This window comes from Pyrgilauda ruficollis, unplaced genomic scaffold (genome assembly GCF_017590135.1).
Source record: "Pyrgilauda ruficollis isolate IOZ18807 unplaced genomic scaffold, ASM1759013v1 scaffold83, whole genome shotgun sequence".
In the NCBI taxonomy this organism is placed as follows: domain Eukaryota; kingdom Metazoa; phylum Chordata; class Aves; order Passeriformes; family Passeridae; genus Pyrgilauda; species Pyrgilauda ruficollis.
The window spans coordinates 1108478-1133912 of record NW_024530266.1 but is presented as its reverse complement, the minus strand read 5'-3'; the positions used below and the strand labels follow the sequence as shown (position 1 = coordinate 1133912).

The 25435-nt window shown below is 41.1% G+C and overlaps 1 protein-coding gene across 5 annotated transcripts in view; it reads right to left on the bottom strand.

Moving 5' to 3' along the window:
- DIP2A (disco interacting protein 2 homolog A) overlaps positions 1-25435 on the bottom strand; it is a 78685-nt gene that overhangs the window by 52921 nt on the left and 329 nt on the right. For all 5 annotated transcript variants that reach the window (XR_005956864.1, XM_041487716.1, XM_041487713.1 and 2 more), the window contains exon 2: positions 1004-1075. Coding sequence is in view for 4 of the 5 variants with exons in the window: in XM_041487716.1 (XP_041343650.1) it covers positions 1004-1075 (72 nt within the window). In the remaining variant the exon portion in view is untranslated. The remainder of the gene's footprint in view (positions 1-1003; positions 1076-25435) is intronic.

Sequence of the window (25435 nt, the reverse complement as noted above, 5' to 3'; positions counted from 1 at the left end):
CTGAGACAGCTCTTTCCAGAAAAATGGTGCAAGGAGGAGAAACTGTGGCAGGTGCAGCTAGAGCTTGCTGCTGACTGTCAAAGTCATCCTAAAAATCGAAACTGCTTCTTTGCAAGGAACAAGCCATTTTAAAGAGATGAGTTTGGTTCTGCTTGACCTACAGAGATTACAAATTTGCTAAGGGAAAACCTATATATATTCTTAAATAAATCTCCAAATCCAAATAAAAACCAAAATGACAAAAAAGAAACATTTGCTAAGAACCCCCCATGATGAAACACCCGGTTACTTTCTGACTGTTCAACACTGTTTCAGTTTACAGTGTCTCATTATTGCTTCCACTCACCTTGGTTTTCTTCTCATTTTCCCTTATCTTAAAATCTGTTAGCTATGGAAAATTGGGGGACTATAGAATACCAAATCTCAGTGACAGCATAACAGCCCTAAACCCTGAGTGATTTCAGTGTCCTAGCATAAAAATAGATTTTATAAAGCTGGGCACTTAGGTCTTGGCTGTGGGTGATGAAGTCTGATAATAACCAGCTTCAGAAGTAATAGTTTATATATAAAAAAGTCAGTACTTTGAAGAAACAGAGGGCGTGAGGGAGTGTGTGGAAATGGGGTGAGGCACAGGAAGGCAAAAAACAGCACATTAAAGCACAAGAGTGGGGATCACTGAGTATTTTCATGTAATGAAAGCAGCCAATTTGCTTTTAGCAATAACTTTAGTCATTTCTAAAGTTATCTTAAAGTCTCAGATGCAGTTGTCAAACCGAAGTTTGCTGACAAAAATGTTACCATTTAATGTTTCATATAAAACTATAAAAAATGTATATTTCAAGCTTTTTCCTTGCTCTGCACTTCTCTGTGACAGCCATTTCCCACTGCTGGTTAGATGTCATATCAAACACTATTATAATTCATCCAGTCTATTTAGTGAGAACTTTTCCATTTTATATTTTCACAGATTTGGCACAAAGGTAACTGCTATGCAGTTTCTCACCTTGAATTAGTGGTATGTACCGTGCTAACAGCTTTGCCCTCTTCTTTTCATATCCTTTCTGAGTGATGTCTCCTAAAGAAAAGAAGAAATAAATACATGTTGTTTGGAAATTCTCCATTTAAATCTTTGCATCAAGCACATTCTGTCAGCAACATATTGGTGAAAGAGTTTAACAAAGCAAACTATGCAGGGAAAAACCAACAACAAAAAAGGCATGAATTACATGTATATATGGATTCAGCCTACCTCTAGCCATGTAGAACCCCTTTTACTCAGTCAGATTTTACACATAAGAGTTCTTACTCTGTATTTTAGAATGATTCTCAAGTACTTTCCTTAATCCTTAAGGACTGCAGTGAATTTTTGCTTAATATTCTTTATTTCCTCAAGTATCCGCCTCACCACTATATCAGAGAACTAAGAGACACAAAGTCATTTCATTCTGCCATCCCCAACCTCCATCCAAGAGAATATTCATAATTTCAAGCTACTGACACTCTCCCAAAACAAGCAATGGGAGTTCAAAGACATTTTTCAAAACAGGTAAGAAAAACAAATGCACATCCTGGAGTGCTTCAATCATTGCAGGTATTTCAAACTACAATCTGCCAGTTTTTCTTCATAAACCCATGTAAATATTATGTATAAAATTTGGGCACAAGACCATTTTTCTTGAGCAGAAAATAAAATTAACAGAAAAAAATACACAGAAATATAATTTTTTAATGTATATATAGTATTATTATATCAAAATGAGAATTAGATCAAACTAAAACAAAGCACTACAAATGCCCAAGCAGATTTGTTTGCCTGGGAACATGTGGTCAAAATGACAAACTACACTTTTTACAAAAAATGGAAAAGAATATCAGAAGATATCTGGTATCTCAGAAGAAGAGATGCATCATTATCAATTATGGAAGAAATAAAAAACCCAATCCAACAGACAATAAGCACCAGTAAGAACAGTTTTTCTTAAACCGGAATCAACTTGGAAGACTAAAGCTCAGCAAAGTCTTTAAGGATCAAAACTGTACCTTACACAAATGTGCTGCACTGTGAGCTCAGTGAAGACATCAATTTGCACAGCTTCATAAATGCTCCACATAATCCTTATCCCAAACCTCTGCACAGCTCACCCTCTGCCAGGTACCACCCAAGTGCACAGGTAAGCCACGATCAAAAGGCAGGGCTCAAGAGAGAGTCCTATTCAAACCAGAGGACTTCACAAGCCGGCATCTTGCTGCACTTGGAAATTCTTTGATTTTGCTGGAATGCTGACTTGGAGGACTTTCCTTGAATGAGGTTAAGCAAAGGACAGAGTCAAAAGCATCTCTGTCGCTTTCTGCAGCGCTGTGGCAGGTCGAGCTGTGCTGCCCAGCCAAGCTGGGCTTTGTTCCTTTCTCCAAAGCCTGGGGGTGGGGCCCTTCCTAACAACTGTTCCCCCTTGCCCCCAGAGCCTCAGGGGGATTCACCCATCATATGGTTTTTTTGTGATCCCTCATTTCTTCCCAAAAGAGCCACTTTGCCACATTGGTACACCGGGGCCACAGCTGCTGTCATTTAGCCTCACTTTCTCCTGAGTTACTGGATTACACAAAAGCAATCTGAGGTTCCTCGGCCTCAGCAAGGCAGCTGGGAAGCCTGCATAAAGCCAGACACTGGCCTGAGCTGTTAGAGCTCTGTTTGGAAAAGATCTTTACTTGAAATATCTGAAGTATCATAAAAGATACATCATAAAATATGTCAGGTGCCAAGAAAATTAATCTAGACAGAGATGAAAGTGGTAGCATTTCTTAAAATTATCTATAAAATATATATTCTTCATTAGTGGACACAAGAATCTGTAGTTACCCTGATTCTGCCCATGCATGGTTCTATTCCACCATGTTAGCACTAGACCTAACAGAATATTAATGCCAAATTCACTAAATTGAACTGAGAATGGATCTGTGATATTCATTGTCACTTGCTTAAACATAGGGAAATGGCTCCTGGTCCCCATTTTGCAGAGGTCAAGAGCAGAAACAATTCCAAATGAGCTGACTGTACTCGAAACGTGGATGAACCTAATCAGCTGGATCAGCTCTGCAAGATGAAACCTTTAATAACTGCACTGTTTGGCCACTGGTGAGCACAGCCACAACTGCAGGTCCGTCACCTCGGCTGCGGAAACCTTTGCCAGTTCCTTCAGGATAAAGTCAAGGGCAACAACATTGGCTTCTGCCTCAGAGGTGGCTCCTGCGTGGTTTGGAAAGGCAGGCAAGTTGCCAGTCTAAAACATAGCTTACATGTCATCAGTAAAAGTATTTAAAACATATCCCCATGTTTCTGGGATACCTTTCACTGTATTTGAAAAGCTGGTGGAAGAATTGATTCAACAGACATCATTGCTAGTTCTACGTCTTAAACAACCTTTTTAAAAAAGACGCTGAAGATGAACCAAAGATCAAAATACAAATCCTTTAAGATAAACTACAGAAACATCGGAAAAGATGGGAGAAGGTTAAGGAACAATGGCAGAAATTAAACAGTCTAAAGAAAAATGGAAATGGTTTGGGACATATTTTCTCCATATGCACGCACACCTGTGAGCTTCAAGCTGGGACACAGACAGGTGTGCCACCAAAAGATTCTGCCCATGATAGTTCTCAATCATTTTTATTTAACATACAAGCTTTTATTACCACCTAAATCTAGGAACCAGAACAACTCCGCCAAACCTACTACTAGTACCCATTCCAAGATTTACCAGGTACATGTTCTCCCAGACACTACACTTATGTAAATCAGGCAAAAGCCAAACTGAGCAACAGGCAACAAAGGAACTAAAAGATAAAAATCATTACTCGAAATCAAAAAAAGATTTGGATCTCCAAACTATACAGCAGCCAACACTTGCTGCCATCCCTGAGATACAGGCTCTGATAATTCTGTGCCTACCACATCTGGTAGGTCGACTGATATCTTAATTTAGTTTGCATATGATGAGCTAAGTGAAGTGTGAAAACATCTTGATTGGAATCTTTCATATTACAGGAATCTCTTTAAAATGGAAATGACATCTGATCATTTCATATGGTGATGCATTTGACTAAGCCATTAGAAATTCTATTTCAAAGACCCTATTTGAAACATCCTGAGAGCATCACGATGCCTTTAAAGCAGTATTAGAAGTTTAGCACGACTTCACTGAAAATGCATGGTACTGGTAATTCCTAATTTGCAGAAGGACTTGCAGCCCTTTGAGGGAATTTAAGTTATCAAAGTATAAAACTTGTCTGATGTAAAAGCAGCAGCATGGAGATACACAACTACATAAGTGCAGAATTTCATTAAACCTTTGCACATGCAACAGAGTCACTCACACATCAAGTTCTAGACACTAGGCAAATACTGACTAGCTAATTACATGTATCTTAATTTGACCAATATGTTAATAGCAAAGATTTGGTATTCCACTCTGTTCACAATTACATAGTGAGACTATATTTTACAATACCATTAATTACTAAGAAATTATAAAAGAAATAATCAAAACAAAGAAATTTAGTTTGACCAAGCCATTAGGAGCTTTGCATTGACAAAGCAATCCAAAGCAACATTCACAATTAGAAAATTTGAAATTAGAATTAGAAAATTCTATTCTGACATATTTACATATCATCTTTTCACCCTGAAGTTTGAAAGCAGTTGCAGGACAAAGACACCACTTGTATTTTACACCTCTAAAAAGCCAAGGGTGGGTGAATCCTGCAGTTTGGAGAGGATGTGCAAAGTCAGTGCATTCCAGGTTATTCTGTTCCACACAACCCATACTTGTGAAGTGTGCGTGTACGCAGGGAGAAGAGAGAGCTGCTCCTTTTAAACTCTAAAACTGCCTGGCTTAAACACTTACTGCTTCATCTGCCAGGAGTCAGCATCTGACAGTGCAAAAGAAGGTTAAATAACCAGATCATAAAAGCAGCCTTAGCAGCAGTTTCTAGGCTCAGTTCAGCCAAATTAATGAATTGTTCTTCCCCTGCTGCAGTAAATCCTTAAGCTTGGTCCACAGGGACACAGGAAAAGCTCCAACTCTGCTCCTTCCCTTCTTTGCTGTCAGAGCTCCCTGCAGAACACAGACAGACTGACAGATGCCAGCTATATGTACACCTGTGGGTGAACAACATCTATCACACCAGGTACCACTTCCAGTTCTCATCAGGATGGAGATCAGTAACATTGCCATCCCCTTCAAAAGGTTGAGGAAAGCTACACACATGGGGAGGAAGGAATGGGAATCCTCTGGCCCATAGGGAATGTACTGTCTGCTTCACAAAAACCAACAAAAGAGGTTGGGAAAAAACAGACTAGGAGTGGTCAGGCAGATCAATGGACAGGATCTTTAAGCTTCAAGCCAAAAATAAGGGCTTGATGTTTACTTCTGAATAACTCTGACACGGTTATTTTGGTAAGATTCCAAAGTGAAAAGCTTTAGAAAGAATGCTGTATAGATGCAATGTGCTCCCCATCATGGAAATGCTATTTCAAAACAATCAAAATCCCAGTGTATTATAGAAATGAAAACATTCAGAGTTTCTGTTTGTCATTTCCCAGCTGTATCAAGGATAAAATACCAAAGCAGAATAACTGTCTGACATGTAGTAACCAATTATTATAATGAATGAAGCCACAAATAATTATCTGAACCAAGTCATTCTATGGTCTCCCCAAAAAAATTCCATGAAAACTGCCTCTAGATTTGACTGAAGATGCAAATCTAGAAACAACCAGGTATGGAGGAATCAAAGCAAAGCCCTTCTAAAGCACAGTTTCTTTTCCTTTCATATCCTTCACAGACCCATCATATAAGGCATAGTGATTAATTAACATAATGAAGATACTTCAGATTATTAAACTACTATGAAACTTTATTTTTATAGTGTGTTTTTGGATGTCAGCAACACTGATTTTTTTCCCTCCCTCCACTAATATGCAAGAAGTAACCCCATCAGCCATTTTACAGAAAAGAGAGCATTTCATACTTACTACTTGCAATAGCTCATACTTAAAATTTTCATAGCAATCACAAAGATTACAGCAAAGGTGCCATTTAGGCAGATGCACCACACTAAAGACTGAAGCAGACTGATTCAAAAATCCATGACCATGGAAATATCCAACTCATGAGACCATGAAAGTAATTAAAAAATCCGCCAGCAAACCCCAAAACACTCCAACAGCAGCACAACACTCAAAATTCACCAGGTATGTTAAAAACTTACAATGAGAAGGTCTGTAATCTGCAGTGTCTACTCCATACACAAGTTATTTCAGTTTGTAAACTGGAACTTTTTCAATGGATTTCTAGGTCTCGGTTTCAGATTTGATTAGTTTCCTGACATGGCATTACCATGTCCTCACATGCACTGTAAAACCATGCTTTTAGAGAAAAGATTTGCAGTTAATCTTGAAATAACAGGTGAGGCGGGGTGGCTACTGGGCAAAATTTTATGGTGAATGCAGACACTTTGACTTCTTAAAATAAAACATTGGCATATTTAAAAAAAAAAAAACAAACTTCATCAGTATTCATGTTAAACCTACATAACAAACATAATACAATATAATTCTACTAAGAAATCAGACTGATATATTGGGTGCACATAAGTAATCTGACATGATCACAAAGAATCAGATGAATGATTCAGAGATTCTGGCTGAACTACAGAATGATAAACTGAAAAAAAAAAAAAAAAAAAAAAAAGAAAAAAAGAAACCAGCTGAATTATTCACAGAAGGTGGCAGCAAAGCAAGCCAGCTGGTGCACACAGACATCTTCTCATGGCAGGAAAAAAAATCCATCAATCCCTATTAGGACCTGAACAGTTCAGTGCTTGCACATTTGGGAAGCCCCAGCATGGGTCCCTGTGGTGGTTAAACTTATTTACAATTTATTTCCAGTTGCAACACTACTCATTAAGTGCATTTTCTGATGAAATGGAGTTCTCCCTGAACAGCATGAACCAAACATTGGCAACAAAATGTTGAGCAGGGAGGTTGGACCAGATGACCCACTGTGGTCCTTTCCAACTTGGCCCATTCCATGATTCTGTAGTTTCTGCCAACTGCACCTTTTTCCTTGTTTATCTGTTAAAAAGAACCAAAGGAAAGCCAGGTTTGGTGTCTGCAGTCTCAGATGCTCACGCCCCCAGCCAGCACCTGCTTGAGGTTGAATGTAACATGCTGATCCCAGGCTGCTGCCAAGGGAGGGGCTCAGCAGCAGAATTTTCTATGAGCTAAGGTTCGTTAAAACCTTATTTATGAAATGCATCTTTACCACAATAAAGTACTGAACACAAGAATCATTTTAAAATTGTCTGCTTAAGAACAAAGCATGTTAGGGAGAAAAGATGAATCAACTCCAGTATATACCGAGCACATTTCCAGAATGTCCCATGCTGTGATACCCATAATCAAAGGCCTGAAAAATTCTCTTTTGCAGTAACATATCCTTACCAACATTAATGATTATCTGGAAAAGACAGGTTTGCAGTACCTTAAGTCACTTATTCTTCTTTACTATACCTGCCTAATCTTTGCAATTGCTGTTTCCCAAAATATGCACGTGGATAATGGATTCTATCCTGCATCTTTTTATCCCGTATCCATGTATTTGATGGCATTGCCTCAGAATGTCCTTACCAAGCTACTTGGTTATTTACCTTTACTAATCGTACTCTAAGATAAAAAGTATTTGATTGTCAATTGAATGAGAAATATAAAGCGCCTTTAACTGGATCAAACCTGAGAAATCTTCCAAAAATGCTGCCATCTGGGAGGTGGTCACGTTTATAGAATCAGAGAATGGATAGAAGGGACCTTAAGGCTCATCTAGTTTCAATAACCTTCTATGGTCAGGCACACCTTACACTAAACCGGGTGATTAATTATAATTTATAGTTATTATATAATGAGCGTTCTAATACCCACAGTATTATCAAAGTATTATCATTTACAATTATGATGATATAATTAATCTAATTTATAATTCCCTTGTTAAGGTCATATCATTAAACTGCTTTTCAATTCATTCATAGCGACTTCTTACCTTTCCAGCTTCCTAGTATCACATCACTAACTCCAATACCTCTATTTTTTTCCAGGATTCTCCCATGGGAGTTATTCACAGAAGATTTTGGTCCATCCAAAAAGCTGTATTCTCAAGTCTTCCCTGTTCACACAGACTGACCTCCTTCTGTCCTAGGATATGCTCATCTATTTCCTGCCAAATTACGCCTCTGGTTTTCTGGTGGCCAATTCCTTACTTTTTTGAGTCTGGCAAACAGACAGGAGACAGAAAAATACCAATAAATTATTCAGAAAATCTCTGCTAAAACAACCATGAATGTCAGACAGGCAACTCACTTTATGTTTTCCTACTCTTTCTCTGACATCTCTATGATGTCTCTATGATATCCCTATGTCCACGCCACAGAGATTCATTGAGGGCTCACCTTTAGTTTGGGGGGCAGCTGTGGTGCTGTCATTAATGCCAGCACTGCTGAAAGGTCACTTAAATGTGCTGAACACTCTGCCCATCATGAGGGTGGCTGAGGAGGAATGTAGCAGCAGAGCTGTGAGAAACAGAGGCAGAGAGGCAAAGGGTGTGGATGCACGAGGCAGGATTGCAATGGGAAGAGAGGGACCTGCTCCCTTTCGGATGCCCCAAGAACAACTGCCCAGGACACATTCTGCACCAGGCCCCTCAAAACCCCACAACAGAACAAAGCTTCAGTTAAACAAAAAGTTTCAACAAAACCTGGTTTCAAGGAAGCCACAAAACACCAAAGTTCTTCCACTTGACACCAACCAGTTCTGCTTTCCTTGAGCTCTTCCATTATAAGCAGCTTTTACCACTACAGCTCCTTAACACTGAGCACCATTAAGTAAATACAAATCATCTAATCACTTGGAATCTCTTTATTAAAATAAAAAGATTGCATGCAATTCCCTTAAAACAATATTCATCTATGAACTTAGAAAAGTTCACTTATTTGATGCCTTAACAGTGAAGCCCAGTACAAAAACCCCACCAATGCAGTGTTACCCAGTACTAACACACCACACTGACTGCAAGCTCAGACAAACTATTACACTTACAAAGACAAATACTGGAGCACAAAAATATCAGATTTAAGCTTCTCCATTCAATCCAACAAACACCCTTGCGTGCAAGTACTGGGAAAATCTACATGACTGCATTTATTTATTTTTCAACAAGACCCGTGACTCATCCAGGGCACTGAAGAGACATTGTTCAATAAAGAGAATATTGAATAGGTATCTGTTTTGTTTCTAAATTCTTTTTCCAAGATACAAAAGGCTTCAGAATGCAGGAACTCATGAACAGGAAGGTCATGGATGAAGGCAGTATTTGGGAAGGAGTCATCACCTGTTTCAACTTCTTCATCCTGAACCAGAAAATCCATCCTTGTTTATACTCAAAACAGTCTTATTCAGACATGTTACAGTAGGAAAAGTCACCTAATCCTAAATTCAGATCTAGTCTGAGTGTGGATTTATTTCAAATCTCCTCCAAGATCACCAGCAGCACAGCACCTCTTGCTGGTGTTAAAACCTCGTAAAGCAGCGACAACCTGTTGGATCCTTGGGACTGGATGCAGGAAAGCAGGACCACTCAAGGACCTGAAAACCAAAAAAAGCAAAAAAACCAAAACAAAACCAAAAACCAAAACAACCAACCAAAAAATCCAAACCCAAGAAGAGACGCTACTGTTCACATGGAAGTCAGTACATTCACAGGATCTGCTTTCACCTTGTATAAAACTGCCTTAAAAAAGTTTCAAGACACATGCAGAATCAAGCTAAGCTGTTAAGTTGGTTTTTACTCAGTCTCCTGCACTTAAACTGAGGCAATTTGAATATAAAAGTCTCCACACAAGAAACTCATTAACAATGAAAATGAGTTCAAAGCAATAGGTTTTGACACTTGTCTCTAATAGCCCCAGCACCACTGACATAATCCTTCCAAATGCTCTGCTACAGAAGCACTTTCTCAGACAACTGGAAGGTGTTTTTAAAAAGCAGCACACTAAACTGCAGTGGTTTATTATTTATTATTAAAAGAATTAACTAAACACTAAAATGGCCAGAGCCACTTCAGCAAACCTGTGAGTTTCAAGGGATTACTGCTTGCTTTTTCCATCTCTTTCAGAAGTGGCTGTTTCAATTACCAAGACTTAGACAATGTCTGTGATAAGTGGAATATACCAGCATTTTTGAAATTGACAGCCCACATCATGTTTAAATTGTTTGAATAATTGGTTTAAACATTCCTAAGACAAAGCAGTTCTTGTTCAGGCATCTACATTACTTTAGATTGGCATAAAGAAATCCCTATGTTGCTAACAGAGAGCATGCAGATACTCTTAAAGTTCAGGATTTCAAATAGCTCTAACCAGCCCCTTCATTTTAATTGAAGGTCAGAAGACACTTTAATGGCCTTGCTGCATTTCAAAAACAGCTGTGAATTTTGAAACAATTAAATTCCTGTTAATCTAATATGTAGAAGCTGCTGACGTGGACCTGTACAAATGATGTTTCCCTTCCTCTGCCCATTCATCTAGACTAGGCTTCTCAAGGTCCCCAGTCTTCTCTCTCCCCAGTCTTGATTAAGACCAAGAAAAAAAAATCACTTCTCTACCATGACTTTTATTAATTAATGAGCATTTTGGTTTTTATTCCTGGAAAAATTAAGACTCTCCAGCTGTCTGGTAAGAGAGCTCTAAACCCATCAATTTATATATACATATACACACACATATATACACACACAGACATATGTACATACACACACACATCTGAATGTATTTGAACTAAATTTTCCTTTCAGAAATGCAACTCCTTTCCCAAGAAAACCGTCTGGTATGCCATTATTAACAGCTCTATTTTTCAGCCAAATTTCTGCAATTTTAGACTTTCCAATACGTCCAAACTGCAGAGCTTTTCTGATTTTTTATATATGTCTTTTTAGGATGCACCGTGGTCTTGAGAAAACCACTGAATCCCAGTGATCCTATATTCTCAACAGCTGCATGGCTAAATCCTCCAGTGCTTCAGAAATCAGACATTCCCCCAGAAGTTTAGCTTCTCTTAGGACCAACGTTATTCTAGTTTTCCTTAATTATCTTGCCAACTTTTCCAGTGCACATGACTTACCCATAAACCATGAGTTTAAAACACTCTAAACCTGACACAAGTGGATAATAATCTCAAATTCTTATATATTTCTCTTAGATGCTCAAGTGCTCTTTCAACAGTTTGACTGATTTATTCATACATTTAGAAAGTAACAGTAATTCTTAAAGATACTTTAAACATCTAAAATTTAAAAGCTTTTACACTTGCTACGGTTAGTTCTCTCCAAGATTCTAGAAAGTTCCCTGTTGGGGTTTAGGATTTTTCCTTTTGTTTCTTTCTCTTAGGGAATTTTCTCCCTTGTGTTCTCAGGAGACAATAATGACCAGGTACTTAGGAGAGACAGAAGAAGTTGCCAAGCTCAGGAGAGGAGGGCACTCGGCTGCTCTCCTCTAATCTGAGGGTTTCTCCAAGACAGCTCGAGAACTGGGCTGAGAAAAAGGGGGTTGGAGCAGCTCCTAGCTCTCTCTTGTGATCTCAGTATTTGTAGGGGAGAGAGGCTTTGGGTGCTGTGGGGAGAGTTCATCACCACTGCAGGGTTCCATGTCCTGCTGCCTTTCTTCTAGCAAGAGCGGAGCTCTGCTTGTAAAAGCAAACAGGACCTTATTAACACCCAACCTCACCGAAGGGGTGGTAGAGATGAGTAATGTAATGGTAGGCTCTCACAATTCGGAGGTAGATATTATGTTTATGTATAGTGATGTTACTATAGTATGTCCTCCCATAGTCCTTTTTTTTCTCCCCCTTGTAACAGCCTCAGTAGTCAGAGCATTTCGGGAGGGCCGGCTTGTGACCAGGAGGTGCAGCATAACAACACCTGACCTCCAATCAAGATGTAAGAAAATAATCTCCACCAGTGGATGGCAGAGAAGGAGTTCATTGACAAAACTCTGGGAGAGGTAAGGGTACAAAAAGCAGAGCATCCATTTTGTAGACAAGCACGTGGCTGCTAGTCATGGAGACTCCCACCACTGTAACTTTTCCTTAGTCAGTTCTTTGTTGTGTTTTTATTAAGGTTTAACAAACCTTTTAAAATTTTAAAAGTGAGGGCAGTTTCTCGCAGGGGGGACCCTTCCATCTGCTGGGGTGCCTCAGGGGACACCCCGGGACCCTGAGTCCCTTTGTGTCCCAAGGGAGCCTCTCTGTGCTGCGTTAGGGAGCTGGGCCACCCCTGCCCAGCCCCGCCTGCCCGTTCTTTGCCACTGCTCCGGGTTAGCTCTGCACCCCCTGCCCTGCCCCGATGCCCTGTGGTTCCAGCTACACCTGCAGAGTTCCTGCTGCCTCTTGTTTGGCACTGGGCGAGCCTGCCCTGCTGCAGCCCCTCTTCCCCTCCAGCCCGTCCGCCATGGCCGCTGAGGGCAGCGCTGCGCCACAGCGCCCCCTGCAGGCAGGGGAGTCACGCGCTGCCTGCCCGGCCGGGAGCCAGCAGCGCCCCTGGCGGCCGTGACGGGAACTGCAGCGAGGGGAAAGCGCCGGAGAGGCCGGGACTGGGAGCGCGCTGTTTGCTGCTTGTTTGCCTGGTCACACACACATATGAGTAAATAACTTATTTCTTTGCCTCAAAGCCCCTTAACTTCAAAGTTATAATAATTTGGAGGGGGTGGATCGTATTTTCCATTCCAAGGGAGGTTCCTGCTTTCCTCAGCAGACACCTGTCTTTCAAACCAAGACATGCCCAGAAGAATGAGACGGAAATCAAGAAATTCTCATGAAATTCTCAAGAAATCTCAAGAAATTCTACTCATGTCAGGTTAATGCAACATCCCTAAAAAAATTCTCTAAGTCACTGCAGCTGGGAAAGAAAAAAAAAAAAAAGAAAAAGTAATTTCAAAGTCAGTAAGTCTGCATGCAGATTTTCCTTAGGATCCTGTTGTTACTTTCTCTGTTGTGAGGAAAAAAAAAAATCACTATGAAAGCCACCAATAAAGGCCCTTCCGGCAGGAGCTGCAAATCAGCAATGTTATTGTGTCAAGATCCAGTAATATCTACTGCAACACGAAAAGAAGGTTAAAGGCATCAACACAACGTCCTTCTGTCATATTACAGATTCTATGCTTATTTCTATGTTTATGCCTTACTTCAATAGCCCTCAGTCAAGGACCTGCTGTTCAGAATCTCTGCTAACAGACTCCTGTATTCAAGACTCTCTAGAAGCGTCATGTGAAAGTCCAGACATCAGAAACTTTCTTGAAACACCTAAAACCCCCTGAACATCAGTCTCAAAGGTGTAACACCAATTCCTATAAAGACAGTAACTGGATTTCCTTTAAACCTAAGTTTTCCTCAGTCTCAAAATGCAACCCACTTGCATTCAGCATAAAACACCAATTGCTAATTTCACTAAATACATATTACTTCACTGTTACTAATAATGTCTATAAACTGACAAGGCTGCAGAAGTTACTACACGATCACCAGGTTTATCATCTGAAGGTACTACGTCACAAAGCTTTTTTTGGGGGTTGGGTGGGGGGGATGGGGTTGGGCAGGTTGCCCTTCTCTGGTCACAATGTAAAAGCATTGTGCTTACAGAAATATCTCTATTTAAATATTAATCTGAACCATGTTTTGCTGAAGACATTTCAACTAATTACAAAAATAGCAACATTAACTTCAAGCGAACTGTCATACCGTCCTTCTAAACCAAAATTAGGTAAGGTTCTTCACACAGCATCAGGTAATAATTTCATTGCAATCATCTTCTCAAATATGACACCCACTGATGAGGGCCACAAAGTAAGTTCTCAAGTTCTGCAGCTCGTAGCTTCCCTTTTGAAAGGCACTGAGAACCTATTTCATGTGATGAACACAATTTTGATAGCATCAGTACTGCATGAGTCACCAATCTATCCCACAGTCCCCTTCAATCACCCCAGGGAATTATCTCATACCGATTCAGAATCTCTCTTTATTTTCCAGTGTCAAAACATTGCTTGTTTGAACACAGCAAGGCTACCTCTTGCCATGAGTCAGTTTACTGGGCTCCCCAAACGGCACCAGCTGCACCAACATGTGACTGAGGCCCTGCAGAGCCCAGCTCCAAGCTCAGCACACAGTGTCTATCAGTTCACTTCTTACAAATATTCACTAAGGAAAGGAAAATCCTCAAAAAAACCTCATGGGTTATTATTAGTGCTGAATATTTTGGACAGAAGTGCATAAACCCAAGAAAAGGCTCATTCCACAGTGAGGAAAAATCTACCTGTTTGCAGCACAATGGTGTATAAAAGGCCCTAACCCAGAAAGAGAACAACCCAAATAAATGGTACAAGCAACCTTGATGCAAGAGCTTGCCCACAGAAGATGCAGTGAGGTGCTGTAGGGCACAGAAAACAGGCAATGATCACAAGAACAAGTTGTCAGTTATTAGCTATTCACAAGTTTTAAATGTTTAAAATTGTTTTTAACTTTTTCCCTCTGGATGCAGTCCAGGGAACACTGGTCTTGCCAGGAAGAAGGAGCAGCTGTGTAAGTACATACTGAGTCTGTAGAATCTAATTTATATGGCTTCCATTTTAAATAAAAATACAAGACTATTTATTTCTTACTACTATCTACTGTTTTCTGGTTTCACTAAGCATTCTGCTACTCCTCCTCTGTCTCACACCAGCCTGTAATCACCTCATCCCAACTACCCTGCTACAACTCTGCAACACAGACTTATCTCACAGTTTAACACCCATATAGCTTGCTAGGATAAAAGTAACATGTGCAAGGATTTATACACAGACATTTTATAATTTAAATTATGATTTATAATCTTAACAGTAATTTAAGATTAGAATATCAAGCCACAACTACAAGCAAATACAGACTATGTGTGTCAAGGAAGGTTTTTATAGTTTTGTCCGGGCTGTGCCACAAGTTACTTACATTGTAAGTAACAAGGAGGTAAAAATCTAATAATAATCACTTTCACAGGAAAAGGGCAATATCCATAGTGATACCTTTGCAGATCTTTGTCCCAGCCCCTGCCTCCTGTAAGCACCTGTGCTACAGGTATTCCCAGCACCTGAAATTCTTTTGACAATCAGCAGAATCTAAACATTCTGAAGGGCACGTGGAACCATCTTCTCCTAGGAAGGGAAGAGTCTCATTTGCTAATGGTCAGTCTCAGGCACTGATAAATTAATGTCCTGTGGAAATCAAATCAAATCAGAGCCCTGCCAAAATCTGCTAAAACCCAAATCTGAAGAAAACTAAGACTTTGCACTTATTTAGGCAATAGTTCCTGATATATCTAATGTTGGCTTCACAACTGTGAAAAGTCTAGAATCACAGATATAATTTGTTTTGATCACTAAGTTCATCAGAAGAATTTCCTGTTTAAAAATACCCATTTCCTTAACACATTCCTTCATCTGTAGCACAATCACACTGGTTGATGACTATAAGCAATGCTTTTAAACAGACTGGTTTATTCAATTATTCATGAAAAGTAACCCAAACCCTCTCTAACAAGGAGGCTGTAGATGGGAAGTGAGCACAGGGACACCAGCACCCATTGCCTTGACTCCTGTGGTATTGCTCAAACCGTCCAGCCGCGGATCTGGATCTGACCACCACAGAATATATTATTTCTCTAGTTTCCCAAACTGCTCAAGGCAGACAAACACGTGGCAAAAATACAACACACAAAACCACAGCAGCCAAACTAATCCTGACCTCACGGGTGCTTCTGTACATGCAGTCAACTGAGACTTTGCAGAGTCAAACTGGGAGGACCTCCAGAGTGAAGCTCTTGACACGCTTGCACTAGACCAAGGCAGGGAAAAAGACCTCAAGCTCCTGCCAGGAGGGGCTCTGGGCTCATCTGCTTGACTGTTAAGAAGTTTCAAGGTCATGCATTTTACTACACAGACCTCTAACCCAGAGGCAGTAGAAAAAAGGCAAAGAGCAAGAATGAGCATCCCCAAGTAGAACCATTTTAATTCCTACAACGTGTACCACACAACCTCAACTAGCTGGTTTATAAAGCTTCTTCATGAGTTTTACTTAGCAAATGAGAGCGTAGGACAAAAAAATTAGATAATATGCTCACACCTAAATTTGCTCTTTTTCAATACTGTTTCTGAAAGAAAAATGAAGGAAAAAGTCTTTACTGAGCTGCCATCTCTGGAAACAGTGAATATTCTTTGCAAGCTGAAGTAACTCTCACCAAATACAAATTATACACAAACATCTGAAATTAGACAACACATAATTGCCAACAAATGTTTTGTGGTCACAATGCCTTTTCCTAACCCTACCAAACTGTGTGCTTCCACAGCATGGCCTGACGTGCTTTCTTTGCAGCCACACACTCTGGCACTTTCTTAACATTTCTTACTCCTTATAATGTAAGGCAGAAATCTCATAATGTGGGACTTCGACAGAATTCCATCTTAGTACACAGGCAGCTGGTACATATGGAGCTGAAGGCCCCCCAGTTATATCCAGCCTGCCTCCCAACACAGGTTTTCATTGCTCCATAAGCAAATAACTTCTCAAACACTATTTGATAAAATGCTGGTATTTTCCCTGTATCTGATGAATCCCAGATCTGTAGGACATAAACATACTGATTATGATTTATGGGAGCTTTCGTATTTCAAGCTCTAGGAAAAAATGCTGCTACAATCAGCAAGTCCTACGTTTCATTTGAGGCTGGATCCACAACAGATTGAAGGAACAGCCGTACAGATACAGGCAGACACTGAAAAAGTTTATTTTGGGTATGGATTCATGTTGCAGCTAAGCTGAAGTACTGGCACCCTATTTCACTCTTCTGCCCTCAACCCAATCCAGCTCTGAGGCCATATGGCTGTAAGCAGGAAAAAGGAAAAATTTAAAAAAATGAAAAATTTGAGCCACTGTGAATTATAACAAAAAGCCAGAAAAAAGATTCTTTGCATCTATCTTCATAATACCACAACACCAGCTATTAGTCAGTGTCCATAAACAGCAAATCCTACAAGAGGCAGATTTTTGTCAGACATCACTGGCATCCAGCAGAACACTGAACAAAAACTCCCTGCTAGCTGAGGGATGAAGCCCAACTGGATTCACCAGGTGCTGGAATTCTCTTCAAGTTCTTAAAGGGATGTACACAGAGATAATTAAATAGAAAGGTCTTGACCTTTAAAAATAACAACAGACGCAGAAGAGTACGAGCTGCTTATTTCTTCACTGAATTGTAAACACAGGCACCAACCACAAGGCACAAGCTTCCACAGGGAAAAACAACAACAAAAATCCACAGAAGCTTAAAATCTTTGTGTCCTCTAGAGCACTGCTGGGGAAACATCACCTTGAGAAAGAAGAAAGGTCATAATAAAGCAGTGAGAAAGTGATAGAAGTGATAGGATGACGATTTGGAGGCTTTAATTATTCAGTCATACATTTCAGCTTGGTCCCCTGAATTCTGCATTGCAGAACTACTTTGTGAGACCTCTGCACAGGAAAATAATACAGTCTATTTTACTGCACATCACGGTGGGGTAACAGTTGGACTCCACAAACTCTGAGGTCTCTTCCAGCCTAAATGATTCTATGATCTTTGAATTTGGGTCTGCAATCATCACATCAAGAAAACTCAGGCAAAAGCACCAAGTTTATGTTTCCTCGAGAGCTACAAACCTTATGCCAAGAAACTGTCAAATACCTTGATACTTATTCCAAGGTAAATACAAGGGTTCTTAATAACACTGTCATGTAATCAAGACAGACTGGTATGTTTTCCCTCCCATTTGCATACAGGTATATTGAAGTCTGTGTTTCAGTAACAGAACTGGGTGATACATCTGTAACTCAACTGTATGAAATATCATCAAGCAGGCACCTTCTTTAGTCCAAGAGATGCCATAGCTCATCCTCAATGAAATCACATTTCAGAGGACTAGTCTATTCCTTTCAAAAAACCAAACTAACTCAAAGAAAGAAAATCTCCCCAACAGCATTTCAACTAGCAAATGGAAAAGAAAAAGTCACTTCATGATCTCAAGATTAGCAGAGCTTAATTTACGTTTAGGGGAAGGACAGGGAGGTAAAACAGGACAGTGTTCAGTGCTAATTTTATAAAGGTCTATTTACTTCATAAATGTGCATTTATAATATTAAGGAAAGCTTATTTATACACAAGAACACCTGGAAGAAAATGTGTTTCCTTTAATCTTAATGTACAGGTTGCCATCAAACTTTTGTTTCTCACCAGGTTTTAACCTTTCTTGCCAAAGCAACATACAAAAGAGTAACATGACTTCTACTCAAACACAACACAGAGATTAATTTAAACACTGGTTAACTACAGCAGAAATCCAGAAGACAACCAATAAAAGCCCCATCCACCTAACTGATTGAGTTTGAAATTCTGCTTTGACGGGGAAGGAAGTTGATGATCTAGCAATCCCCGTTTTCCTGGTTCAGAATCTTCTGTTTCCTCACAGTGATGAAGGTAACAGAATAGTACATTTAGTCCTTTTTTCTGCAAGCCTTTAAGTGCATCACCATCTTTCTTAAGCTGGAAGCCAGAGCAAACAAAACAAGACTGGACATCCTCACTGCTCACAAAATAGTTTCATTAGAAACAGCTAAAGGTAAGAAGTGTAAGGATGCTCTCAGCTAAGACTAGATACCTTGTTTATCCTCCCATGTTCCAGAAGGCAGGAAAGAAAACAGAGGAGGGAGGGACAGCAGAGTAACAACGATGGAAAATGAGTATGATGGGGGACTGGGAATGAGAACAAACGGGAAGGCACATTACAGATGAAAACCATTGCCAATAGTACTGTTCCACTGCTACAACAGTGCTTTTGTAACATGGTTGCTAACATTTCAGGTCAACTCAACAAGAACCCCTTAACCAGCTTCTTATTACCTTCCAAAATAGAGGGCAGAACGAAAAAAAAGTCTCCTCTGATCATCCAGCACATCAGACATGGCAAGAAAAAGAAAATGGGTCAATTTATTTTACCCTCCACATGTAGAAAAGTTCAAAGGACTCTTGGTGCCCAACGTGAGGCCTGAGGGCATTGAGGGGAAAGGGTGAGAAAGGAATAACAGTTCCTGGGTAACCTGGTTTTTGTGTGCTGAATATAGAAGCCACACTAAGCAGCACCATGTGGTCCAGCCTAGCCTGGTTTGGTTGGCACATGGCTTTGGCTCGAGGAAGGGGGAAAAAGGCCAACTGGCAGCATAGAGGAAAGCCAATCTGGGCTGCTGAAGAATGCTGAAGACATTGCCACTCAGGTAGAGAAGTTACCTGTGGAAGTCTGTCACGTGCATGCCCACGTCCCCAGGAGTCGGGCTAATGAGGAACACCGAAACAATGAGTGCATAGATCAGGCTACAAAAATAGAGGCGTCACAGACAGAGCTGGACTGGCAACACAAGGGAGAGCTGCTCCTAGCTCGATGGGCCCATGATTCCAGAGACATCTTGCCTCTTACAGGGCAGAGATGCCACCTATAAGTGGGCATGAGACCGAGGGGTGGATTTAACCATGAACAGTATCTCCGAGGTTATCCACAATTGTGAGACGTGCTGAGATCAAGCAGGTAAAACCCCATGGTAGAGCGGGTGGTGGTCTAAATATAAGATTAATTATATCATGCTGCCTCAAACCTGCCAAGGCAAGCTTTACATAGTCATAATGGTAAAAACCATCATGGGATGGCTGGAGACCTACCCTGTGCCTCACACCACTGCCTGGAACACCATCCTGGACCTTGAAAAGCAGCTCCTCTGGTGGCACGGTATCCCCATGAGAATTGAGTCCAACAACAGGACTAATTTCATGAACAGCCTTATGAAAACTGGGCTAGAGAACATGGCACTGAGTGGGTGTACCATATTCCTTACCACGCACCAGCTGCTGGGAAAGTTGAGAGGTACAACAGACTGCTTAAAACCACCTTGAAGGCACTGGGCAGGGAGACCTTCAAAAATTGGGAGCTGCATTTAGCACCTGGCTAATTAACACCAGAGGCTCCACTGAGCTGCACCTGCCCAATCTGAACCCTTGTGAACAACCGAGATAAGGTTCTGGTGGTGCACGTGAGAGGTATCCTGGAAAAAACTGTTTGGATTAGTTCCTCCTCAAGCAAAGCCAAACCCACCTGTGGTACTGTCTTTGCTCAGGGACCAGGTTGCACCTGGTGGTGCAAAAGGATGGAGAGACACAATGCATCCCTCAAGGGGACTTTGTTTTAGGGTGAACTGCCTGTCACACTGTGCCCATATATAAATCTAGCAGTATACATGTATATAATTGGGGTAATGCATGTATGCATATAGTTTAAAAGTTTAAGTTTGGTGTAACATGTTGAGTATGGGAAAAAATTCAGGGTGGATAATCTCCCACCTGCTGCCTAAGAGATGGTAACGACCTGTACTTAAGAGAGACAAAGATGTAGCCAGGGAGAAGGGGAAAGGTGCAGCTGAATGCACTCTTGTAGCTGAGGGGTTTTGCCTTGAGAAGGATGTGAGATTTTGGTTGGGGTGTGGGGGGCTGAGCTCAGCTCCTCACTCCCTCTCAGGATGGGGACAGCCTGAAGGACATCAGCCAGGTGCCCAGAGCTGTGCCGGGTGTTAACACGGGAGAACAAGCTTTGAAAACTCACTCAGTCCCCATGGGCATTTGGCAAGCCCCAGGTACTATCACACAATTAACAGTTTCTGTTGGAGAGCCCAGAAATTAAGAAAGGTGCTGCAGGTCAAGTTTCACAGACTGCCATCTGTCTCCCCAGCTACCACAGTTCCTCCCACTGATATCGTCAGATCATATTTATTTCCACGTATTTCCAAAACTTCCATAACAGAGAACTACCATTTTAAGACCAGAAAAAACTTAACTCCTAAATACCATGATTTATCACAAGAAAAACAGGTGCAAGTGTTTGTGGGTGTCTCTTCCTCACCTGATTTATCACAAAGAAATTTTATACCACATCAATCCTGTTGGTGTAACAAAAGGACCTAAAGTTTTCAGGTCTAACCACTACCTTTAGGTTTTATAAGAAAGGTGTTCTGACAAAAAAAAAAAGTATTCTTGTATCAGTTTTTCAGAAAGCCCAATCAAACTATCGACAAAAAGTATTTGCTGAAGTGTTGCTGGAAAATTTGCAGTCGTCAAAGATGTCAGACATTAAATACCTTTACTTTTTTCAGGAAATACTTCATAGCTATTATCTTCTTCCACTCAGGAATTACCCACAGTACCTGAAAACATGCCAAAAAAAAAACCCCCAACCCTTGCAAAAAAATCCCCAAAACAATAAAACCCCAGAGAAAGCTTCATTGTCACACACACAATTTCTTCCTTTCTTAAAAGGGAAATAAAAAATTGAAATAAAAATCACATTGAGAGTCAGCTTTCAGTCTAGGCAGATGTAAACACTTGAAGGGGAACCAGAGCAACCAGCCCACTGACCACTCCATGTAAACTGCATCCTTTGCCACTAAAGCTCAGCCAGGCTCAGAAGAAACTTGTGAGCTATGTGGCAGGAAGCAGAAAATGCTCCTCCCCAAATCAACTGAGAAATAACTGAGGTTATAATTAAGATGGTAAGCTACATGAAATACTTTTTTATCTCTGAAGTAATCCTACAGCCTCTTTGATAGAAGCCACTGAGAACAGTGCTCCCCATCTGTCAATCGGTGGAGTAATAGAATACATTTGAACTAGCAAAAAAATCTCTTCAGCCTCTTTACTGCAGGTAATCTCTGGAGCTTCAGCTTAGTTCATGGAATCATTAGGGCTGGAAAAGACCTCCAAGATCACTGAGTCCAAAGTAAGACCAATCTACAAATTCCTAGCAAACAGAAGAAAACCCAAAGCCATATACTTAATGTTTCAAGCTGCAGAAATTCAAACCAAGAAAACGTTGTGCCATTCACACACTGGTCAAACACCACCTCAAAGTTGGTACACTGTATTTTTCTTCCCGCAGTTTTTATCTGATTTTTACTGAACACAAATCCAGTGCTGTGCACCCAAATGGCCCAGACTAACTGGATCCAGATAGCAACAAGCACCAAAAATTTGCAAGAAAATAAACAAATACAGTCATATATTCTTGTAAGTCCCTGAACTGCTGGCTGAGGACACTGCCACCACCACCAGTCCTAGAAGACAAAGCTAACACAAGCTGACACCAGGTCCTCGTTGCTACATGAACATATCACACAATTTTACCTTTGAATACTTCTATGTGCCTTGTCCTTAGATGATCAAGGAACAAGCGAACCTTCTTCCTGCACAGATAACCCAGAAGAAGCAAAAAACTACCCAATTCCAAAGCGGTGTACAAGTACACTTAGGTACATAAAAATATATACATATATATGATGCCATATCATAGAACAAGTACAGGTTTTAAAATGCACATTAATGCCTTTCCTACAGAATCTCCACTGCAGATAAGAATTTTTAAGAACTTTTATAACCTTAGCTCTCTTTTAGAGAAGAAAAAACAACACCAAACCTCCAAAACCAACAAACAAACAAACCCAAAAACATCAGCATTTTATAGTTACTAATAAACAGCCTGAAGTACTGGAGCTTCACAGCATCCCCATCCTACTCTGACACAGATCCTGCCAGTCTGATTAGGGAGTTCTGCATCTTTCCATTACATCAGAAAGCTGCAGCATCTTTGAGTCTTAAGATAAGCAAGTCTAGCCAACAGATCCATCAGCTTAGGTGCCAGGCATGGTCTCAAAACTGCCCTTATCTCCCCAAAATCTTGTGGGCAGATCTCTCAGTTTTCTTTACAGGATTCACAAATTATTTTCAACAAGAAATCAATTAGTGTTGATATGAGAAAGCAACACAGTAGGGTCACTTTTTATCCCAAAATATTATTTTTCTAGTACGTGAAGAATACAAACAATGTCAAGCAAGAGATTAGGATCTTGTAAAGCTGAAGGATTCCTAACAGTGCATATGATTGGAATTGCAGCAAGAACTGGCATTCCATCCCCATCCAAAATTCTTCTCAGCTGAATGCTCTACTTAGGATTTTGAGTTGTCTTTATAAAGTACCATGGTACTCATGTCTCCATTCTTCTCTATACCTCAACACAAACATTTTTCCCAACTTTTGCTGTGATCATCTGAAGCAAAACCAAAGGAGGAGATTGATCACCTTCCTGACTTATATTTTACAGGTGAAAATAATGTAATCAAAGAGAACAGACATTATTCCTGCCTTATCACAACACACAAATATTTTAATGAACAAAGTACACAGACAAACTAAAAAGGAACTTGCTCTCACGTTTCTCCTTTTCTTTCCCCCTTTCACAGTTCCTCTCAGATGATGGAACATTCGCCCAAGTACTGACCTTCTCTAACCTGAGGCATATTCAGTGTAAGAAATCTCAGACTGCTATTCCTTCCTCTCCAAGTAAGCAAGTTCTGAGCACTAATGATGGAGGGCTCCATTAGAAGCTGCCCATGCAAACGTCAAGCAATGACAGGATACGAGCACATAACATATTACCAGATGATGAAGAGCTACTTGCAAATGTTTTCCAGTTTAGGAAACTCAGAAAAGGAGTCACATCTAAGCTCATAAACTAAGTCTTCAGAATGATCAAGAAATTCAAGCTCACATTACCCAACCACTCCATTAATCCAGCAGCTACACAGAAATACACATTCCACATCAGACCCACAGCACTAGGACAGTGTGCAATCACTTCAGGCTCTCACAGGTTTAACATACTGCAGACCCCCCTGCAATAATATATTTTATCAGTTAAACAAACACGCAGACAGGAACTACACAGCAGAGGAGCCAGCTCCAGGATATCCCTGCACGTGTCAGCAGGCTCACAGGAAGAACCACTGCAGCCAGCACGGCCACGGAGCACACGGCCCCAGCTCACACGCAGGAACTCATCTTGCACATGCAACAGGGCATGCCAGGCACTGCTTCTGACTGCGCCAGCAGGCATGCAGCAACAGGTTACACTTGGACAACAGTCACCCATCCTACACTTTTCCCCTGCCTCTGCACCAAAGCTTCCACACTGGAGATGACGACAGCAGACCTGTGAATAACTTCTGAAACCGTGACCTGAATCAGGCAGCACATGTTTAGGTGAATTAGCCCCAGTTATGCCCACCTGAACCTGCTGATCTGAAAACTGCAACATCTCAGGAGCACACTGAATGCTCCTAATCCCAAAACCACAGATGGTGTTAACAGGTTTTTAGCTCTTCTATTCAAGGGTGCAGCTTGACAGTGTAACTGGGGAAAACACAAGGAGCAACTGCTCCCAGAACATGCTGCCTCTGTTCCACCCCAGCATGCCCTCCTGTGCCGAGTGCTTATACCTGCATGTCTGCAGGACAGGCCACGCCAGAGAATCAGTATGCAAAAAATCCTTCCGCAGCTCTTTAACACAGATACCACGACTGACACCCACAGGGCTGTTATCACCAAACACTGACCTGGAGGAGGAAGGGATGTTGCCTTTTGGGGGCTGAAAATCCATCAAATGGTCACAGTGACCCTGTGCCTGGCACTGCTTATTGTCACCTCTGGGCCCATTAATGCACAGGGCTGGAGCCCCTCTGCTATGGAGACAGGCAAGGAGAGCTGGGGATGTTGAGCCTGGAGAAAACTCTAAGAAGACCCTAGAGCCCCTTTCAGTGTCTGCAAGGGCTCCAAGAAGGCTGGAGGGACTTTCGGACAAGGGCCTGGAGCGACAAGACAACGGAGAATGGCTTCCCACTGACAAAAAAGCAGGGTTAGATGGGATACTGAGGAGAAATTCTTCTCTGGGAAGGTGCTGAGGCCCTGGCACAGGCTGCCCAGAGCAGCTGTGGCTGCCCATGCCTGGAAGTTTCCAAGGCCAAGTTGGATGGGGCTTGGACAACTTGGTCTAATGAAGGTGTCCTTGCCCATGGCAGGAGAATGAACTGGACAAGCTTCAAGATTCCAACCCAAACCATTCTATGATTCTGTGGTTCTATAAAAATGGAGTGAGCATCATCATATTCCTTCCTGACTGTATATACAGTGAAGCACAAAAAAGTTGGAAATTAACAACAGATACACAGAGAGAGATTTAAGGTTTTGCCTACAGTTAGGAACAGATACTGAACCTAAAACAAAATTGTCTTTCCAAAGTATCCAGCTGCACACTATGTGCCCATTTGGAAGAGTTCCTGCGGGGCCTCCACCAGGCGCCGGCCGCAGGGGCCGCGGGCGGTCGGTGCAGCCGCGGGGCCGGCGCAGGCCC